The sequence below is a fragment of the Alosa alosa genome, chromosome 8 (genome assembly GCF_017589495.1).
Source record: "Alosa alosa isolate M-15738 ecotype Scorff River chromosome 8, AALO_Geno_1.1, whole genome shotgun sequence".
Taxonomy (NCBI): domain Eukaryota; kingdom Metazoa; phylum Chordata; class Actinopteri; order Clupeiformes; family Clupeidae; genus Alosa; species Alosa alosa.
In genome coordinates this window covers 30,711,292-30,719,135 of record NC_063196.1, presented here as the reverse complement: position 1 = coordinate 30,719,135, position 7,844 = coordinate 30,711,292, and the positions used below count along the sequence as shown (strand labels likewise).

At 40.8% G+C, this 7,844-nt stretch overlaps 1 protein-coding gene across 1 annotated transcript in view; it reads right to left on the bottom strand.

The window, feature by feature from the left end:
• Nucleotides 1-2,627, bottom strand: part of LOC125298846 — a 26,942-nt gene extending 24,315 nt beyond the window's left edge. Inside the window, exons 1-4 of the mRNA XM_048249715.1 lie at nucleotides 2,498-2,627; nucleotides 1,804-2,181; nucleotides 1,615-1,716; nucleotides 1,252-1,433 (exon numbers count right to left, since the gene is read on the bottom strand). Of these exons, the coding sequence (XP_048105672.1) occupies nucleotides 1,252-1,433; nucleotides 1,615-1,716; nucleotides 1,804-2,181; nucleotides 2,498-2,504 (669 nt within the window). The 5' untranslated portion in view covers nucleotides 2,505-2,627. The remainder of the gene's footprint in view (nucleotides 1-1,251; nucleotides 1,434-1,614; nucleotides 1,717-1,803; nucleotides 2,182-2,497) is intronic.
• Between the last annotated feature and the right edge of the window lie 5,217 nt (nucleotides 2,628-7,844).

The following is a 7,844-nucleotide window of genomic DNA, read 5'->3' as shown; positions in this document are numbered from 1 at the left end:
AATTTTCTCAGTAGTAACGAGTAGTAACGAGCCCGACAAGTAGTCCTGAAATTGGAGCACTTCACTGAGCTCTGGGACATCTGATCACTGATTGGAGCCCACATGTACATACCGGGTCCAGTGGATCCCTATGGTCTCGGTGGAGTAGTGGAGTACACTACAAAGAAAAGGCATTAGGGCCAAAGCAAATAAAGTCAGGGAAATATGAAACAGAGAAAACATACTGCAAATCAAACACATACAGGACATCCAGCAGATAGCATTTCATAAACATCCATGGAGTACAGACAAGATTGGGACAGGCATAATGAAGCTGCATAACGATGCTTCAGCCATTTTAATTTGTGTTCTTAATGAGACACTCTAGCAATGCTTTAATCACCCCCGCCCCATCTATAATTCTTAATTTCTGAAATCACAAAGAATCTACAACACTGCTTTCATTTGCTGGCAGATATTTCTTGATGATGAATTAACAATTACTATTATGCTGATTCCCAAACTCATAGCAAAGACTTATAAGGTGTAAGATTTACTATATTGGTTTAAGATATTGTTTAGAAATGATCAGCGACAACAGGTACACTATAGAAGATTTTCTACTTTACGAAGCCAATTTGATGGTAAACGAATTTGTAATAGGTGAATCGTCCACCTATCATAGCTATACAGCATCAGCATAGTGAATCGCTATCGAGAAAACCAACCATGCAACTTCAAGAATGGCGGCCCGACAAATCTTGTGACAATCGTGAAACATTACATTGTCAGTGGATATAGCTCTTATAACCCACTTTTAAGGTATCAGAGACTGAGATGCACTAACTGGTCAGAACTAATGGCCTATGCATTGACCATCATTATATGAAGTTCAGCTAGTTTGGTGGCATAGCAATTAATGTAAGCTCCCTTCACATTTATTTGGACATGATTGCTTAATATCCAACCCAACAATACAATTATTGTACTTTATCAATAATAGAAAAACAAACAAGTGAAAGCAGATGTTGTATTTTGTTTATTTCTTTTTCATAGGCCATTGTGTAAGTCTATAACAAGATACAACTTACTTACTTTAAGTGCCTTTTGGTACTATGCACCTAATATGTACCTCTAGTAAGTATACTTAGAAGTACCATTAGTAATGTGATAATAGGCCTTCTAATACCTACTTTGTTACATTGTAATAAGGACACTTAGTACAAAGTGGACCAGGTTATTGTGTTAATCTAGGATCTCCCTTGTGTCTACGACTCCTCTGAGGTCTTCCTGTAATGTGGGAACACAGGGCCTATCTTCGGCCTCCTGTGGCGTGCTCCCCACGGCTGAACCATCGTCTGAGGGGCACCTCCGTCTCTTCCTTGACAACGTCCCTTTGGTCTCAGTAGACACAGAGGCATTGCTGGTTGATGGCCTCGGCTCAGACTCCAAAACTGAAAGACACAAAAAGTGCATGATTTGTATGGCAGGTATTGAAATCCTCAAATAGCTACACATCTATACAGAAGTGGTCTCTTTAACCAAATTCCAGGCATGAATAGGACAATTTTGGACAATTTATACTTAAAAGTTTTTCTGTAGATAAATGCATATTTGGTAGAATTAGTAAAGTACCTGTTGCTGAGCAACACAAAGCAGATCCTCTGGCATCTTTTCCCACCTGTGTGTTGGACTGTCCAACGTTGACACCCCTCGATGAGACTATGGGACTGGACACTGCAAAGGAAATTGAGGTCCCGATTATAATACTTACATTACAGATACATATCTTCTTTGACTTTTAAGTGCAATACTGGCAATCACCTCTCTGCTGGTCCGCATTAGATTGTACGGGAACTGGCACAAGAACTGGTACAAATACTGGTATTAAGAGAGGAATTGCAATGACTGGCATGAAGACTGTGACATTAATTTGCTGGACTTCATCAACATTGTCCTGATAGAGGTCTTCCAGGTCTTCATCAACATGGTCCTGATAAAGGTCTCCCTGGTCTTCATCAACATGTTCCTGATAAAGGTCTCCCTGGTCTTCATCAACATGGTCCTCCTGATAGAGGTCTCCCAGGTCTTCCTCAGCATAGTCCTGAAAAAACACTCCTGGGTCTTCATCAACATAACTCTGAAAAAGGGCTTCTGGGTCTCCCGCTGCCAGAATGTCCTCTATGGCATACTCATGATCACCTTAAAACACACACACACACACACACACACACACACACACACACACACAGGATTTCAGTACACAATTACATTTTCAAAGCTACAGTCAAATATACTGATGACGTTATGACTACTGCCGATGGTGAGTATCAGACCCATGGCTTCCATTACAGTGAGTTTATTGGCACTACTAGGGCTGGAGTGGCTGGCACTGTACATGACCTCAGGAAAGGAAAGAAGCAACAAAAAACAATGTAACTTGGATTTAAAGTATTGATTATCCCTACAAAAGTGCTTGATATGAAAATTAAATAACAGATTGAATGGGTTGACTCACCTGTCATATTTTCAGATTCCTTCCCGCCTTTGAACAGAAAGAAATGTCTGAATAGACATATATTTAGAATAAGGTATAGATATCGTAGATATGAATCGTGGCTGCTCTCCAAAATTGAGTGCTGCTCTTTAAAAATGTAATTTTCAGAAATGCCTCACAGCAGAGAATATTCCACAGGTAATGACATCACAATCAACAAAGGTGATGACACAAAGCAGTGCATGTTGGTTACTGTTGATGTGGATGTTTAAAGGTACTCTAAGCGATGTTGGGTAATGTCACTTCTGTTGACGTTTAAACAAAATAGAGAGCTAGCTTGTCCCTCCCTTCCCCTCCCGTGCAATTGAAAGTATCCTGAACGCGCATCGTTTTGGGGATTGGCTGGAACAGTTTATGTTTCATGGTCCAGGCTGTACCACTATGTTTTTGTTGCCTGGGCTGTCCACAGAGACTGGGTTATTTTACAGTGTATTCATGGGACAGGCAGCTAGCGGATGGTGAGGTGATGTTTGCTGTATGTGACAAAAAATGTTTAGCTTAGAAACAGTGTAACATCGCTTATGGCACCTTTAAATTCTTTAGACATATTATTTTTGATTCGTCGTCTTTTGGAAGGCGATGGAAAGTGTACCATCATCTGCAGAAACACTCTAATTTTGTTTTAGGCTTATGTAACAAAAACTTACGTTTTAAACCACAAATAATAGAATAAATAAATTCCATGTTAAATTCCATATAGCTCTTATAACCCACTTTTAAGGTATTGGTTGCATCTAATGGCCTCCTTACACCAAACAACTTTGACAAGATTTGGGAAAGATTCTTGAAAGATTGGAGTCTTTTGAGTATGAATGGGGGACATTATTGATGGGGGGACATTGATGGGGGACATTATTGATCATTAGTTACAAGACTACAATCTTTCAAGAATCTTTCCCAAATCTTGTCAAAGTTGTTTGGTGTAAGGTTGCCATAAGTTATCCGTCTGAGAAAAGTCCAAGAGACCACGGTCATCACGGTCATGCTTCTACTCAATCCAGACTCCAGGCAGCAAAGCATAGCAGCTTGCAGGTCAGCAGCAGTTCTGTGGTCGCGGTAGCAGCATATCTCTCACAGAGTAGGTCCACAGCTGTCCTGAGAAATCTTTCTTTTCGACCAGACGGTGAAATGCAGCGCTGTTCAAGGATGGAGGATGTCAGAGGCCCAGGGCAAAAGCTAGCCATGGCAAGGTCTTCAGCCCAATGAACTTACATTAACGTTAACTTAACGGCATCATTCGACTTGTAAGCAAAAAAAAAGGACTACAAATAAAACAAAAACTATCAAAAATAACGTAAATAAAGAGTGAATACAATTAACTAGATAAATAAATAAAAAAAAAACATTGTAAAAGATGTAAGTAGCTCTCAACCAGTACCAAACAACTCCTCTGCAAGATAAATATCCTTAGGATTTTTATTCAGTCATTCGAACATTATTGGGGTAAGTGTTTTTTCAGTGTTAACACCTTGTCAGTCAATAGTGAAAGTAATCCTGTCAAACTGTTTTGTTGTTGACTATGAGACCATGGTGAAGTAGGTTAAGTTTCACTTTGCCTATCAGTATAAATAATAGGTGAGTGGAGATGCATGTAGGCTATACACTGCTAGTTACAAAAAGGTTTAAGTAGAGCAAGATTTAGTGTTCCATACACGGTCTCGCATACAAGCAGATTCCTTCAAATGTGCTGAGTGTCAAAATACAGATGCGCTGTTTGAAGTTTGCTGCTTGCTGCTAAAGGGAATGACAGATGTCACTCTAATTGGTTTAAAGGATGTTACACCCATGAAAGATTGAGACAACAACCCTTTTGCAACAATGCACTTGGTCTCTGATCACAAAATCACACACTTAAACACCCTTAAACTCTGCATCTCTGACCATGCGTTTCCGATCACTATAATAGCTTAGCTTGCAGCAAGTAAGCTACTTCCGCTGCCTCACCGGAGGTTTCACCCATTTTCTTCTTTAGCTGTGGCCTACTGGCTAGCGCTTCTTTAGCCGCGGCCTACTGGCTAGCGCTTCTTTAGCCATGGCTAGCGCTTCGGACCGGAGGGTTGCCGGTTTGAACCCCGACCAGTAGGAACGGCTGAAGTGCCCTTGAGCAAGGCACCTAACCCCTCACTGCTCCCCGAGCGCCGCTGTTGTAGCAGGCAGCTCACTGCGCCGGGATTAGTGTGTTCTTCACCTCACTGTGTGCTGTTTGTGTTTCACTAATTCACGGATTGGGATAAATGCAGAGACCAAATTTCCCTCACAGGATCAAAAGAGCTCCCCGTGGCAACTTGTGGATAGGAAGTAAATGAACAGGAAATGAATAATGAGTAAGAGTGAATGAGTGACTGAATGAATGAATGAATGAATGACACAAACGAAGATTATCGGTTCTTCATACAATCAATTTTATAAAATGACAAACATGCAGATCCTCTTTAGCCTTGTGGGTGCTGCACTGCATTCCATACAGAAATGTTGCATTAGGCATTGTTTGGCTACTGATAATAAGTCTGTACACAGCAGCCCCCTCATGTTCTATTTTTAAGTCTCTATTTTTGCATTTACTTTGTTGGTTCAATAAGTGTGTATAAGATTGACTATACATCTGTACAACTAATATTGGATAATACAACATGTAGATTCAATTTCTATGGATTCTTGTGAATATTTCAGTACCCATTGCATCTACTTATTGTGCTGCAGCTACACTGCAGCCAGAGGTCAGGGTAGCACCAAAAGCTGAGGAGGGGGAGGGGGCATTTTGGATCAAATTTAATTGAGACATAAAAAGATTAATCTGAGAATGTAAAGCACTATACAGATTGTACATGAAAAAAGTTGTCATTTTTGGATTTCCAAGAGTCAAAGCTTTCAAATTGGTGCTGCACTCTATTCCAGAGATGTTGCATTAGGCATTGTTTGGCTACTGATAATAATAAGCCTGTACACAGCAGCCCCCTCATGTTGCTTTCTTTTCTCATTCTCTATGCTTACACTAGCAGCTTGCTTCACACTTACTACAACTTCTCTTCTGGCACTCATAACACTTCTCATTCATCACATTCACCCCTCTAGACCTAATGATGTTTTAGATATTTCACTTTCTCTTGAATTTGACATTTATTCTCCTGCAATATATCTTCTCAGAATCACATATTCTACAGGAGAGTACACCTTTAGTCCTGACAAATGATAATAAAAAGCACTTTCCCTACTATCAGTTCACCTCCAAACAGCCAGTCAGCCACACTCATAGTGTTACTATCTGTCTACTCTGTGCTGTGTCTATACCTTTTCCTGTCTCATATTTAACCCCTCTCCCCCCTTCTTGTCCTCTGCTCCTTCCTCATCTCTTTTTCTGATCACCATATGTGTTCAAATACATCTGCTCGCTTATCAGAAAGTAAACAGACCAAAAAGCACAAGCCAACAAACAAACCGCTTTTAACTATTTTGCCGGTGATGCAGACAAACACAATCAGCTCGACACGCTTCACACATCAAAGACTCTGCAGCGCTCTGATGGCAGGAGGCAGTTAAAGCTGCCCCCGTATCAGAGACAGCTGTCATGAAAACAGATGCCAAGACGACAACGCGTTTGCTCCCTCAGTGTGTATGATTGGCTGATTAGGTGACTCCTCTCGCCCCGGTTTTGCTATTGATCTTAGACAACACTGAGGGCTTTGTTTCTCTCGCGTGCACATCGCGCGCTCCTACTCTCTCCGCTTGTGTGACTGTCGGACTCATTAGTGCAGAACTCCCTCCGCCGGATCCCTGGTGATCCGACATGCTCGCGTCAGCTGCTGACACTTCTGAGCGGGCGGCTGGAGCAGCTGGTGCCGTAACTATGCTGTCGCTTTCCAAAAATGTCCACCGTTTCATCTGGAGGATGTGATTGGTAAGCTTTGCTATCTGCTGCTCCCAAGATATGGCCTCCTCTGCTGCCACTGGGAGCTAGACCCTGCAACACTGTTCCAGAATATCAGTAGGCTACTCTGCAAAGGCAAAGCAACTTCAAGACAACGTAAACCAAAATTGGACATTTGTTTGGAGACACCTTGTATTTGAAAACTACACCAGAAACAGTAAAAATGGAAAATCTGCACACTCAGATCTGTGCAATATTGTTTTATTCAAATTTGTAAGCTTTTGGCCATAGACCTGAGGTAGAGTTGAATCTTTCGGTCATAGACCTGACCTTTCTAGCAGATTTGAATAAAACAAAAAACAAAAACAGCAACTATTGCACAGATCATCTGAGTGTGCAGATTATGTTTTTGTCTCTTTTCAGAAAAAAACTACTGAAAACATGTTTAAAGAATGTAAACTGTGTGGCACTGAATAGTGGAGTTAGGTCATCATGTATGGGACTTCATAATTTGTTGTGCTCATTTTATTAAGTGAGTCCTAATAATGTGGTGAGTTCCCTATAATATAACCCCTCCTCTTAAAGATGACAGAGAATGGATGACAACATGCTCCGCTTCTACAAGCCCATTTTGAATATTATAATTGGGCTGGGGAATAAAATGTCCCATTTTAGCAAATATCTAGCGCCCCCTCATGCTTATCTGGCACCCACGTGAATAATTGAGTTGATTTCACTGATTTGACAAAAGAGTGTTCACAATAGGGTCCAGCAACTTCTACCCGAATCTCCAACTCCAAGAGTGATAACCAGAGATATATAGATGTATATCTATGGTGATAACATAATGTGTGGAGGGGGCGGTGATCAGAAGGATGGTTTGCATCTCACTCTGTATTTGCGTCACACTCTGTCTTTGTTCAGGTACCCCCATTCTTTCAATGGTCATTTCAAAGTCCGGCATTTGCATATGAAGGTAAGTTCAATCTGTACCATGTTTTCTTACGACAAAGTCAATGTAAAGACTGTTTTCCATTCTTTACATTCATCTTGCAAGTCCATGTAAACTAAACCTGGATATTTGCTTGGAAACACCTTGTGTATAGGTTAGAAAACTACTCTGTAGTTTTCTACTAACTGTAAAGGCATGTGATACTGAATTGTGGTGTTAGACCATTAAACAGGGTACCATCATTAAAGTGTTTTTGGGGGTGGTCCTAAAAGGGTGTATTGATGATGTAATGATTTCCTCATTTAGTTTAAACCCTCCCCTTCAGAGTTGAGTGAGCAAACCCCAAAAAGGTTAAGGCCCCTATTTTAGTGATCTAAAACACATGGTCACTGGTGAACAACTTAATTAAATTTATGGGTTTGTCCAGTCCACATTGGATGTGGGTTTGTTATCAAACATTTTCAAACATTGGGCGGATGCCACAATAAGGT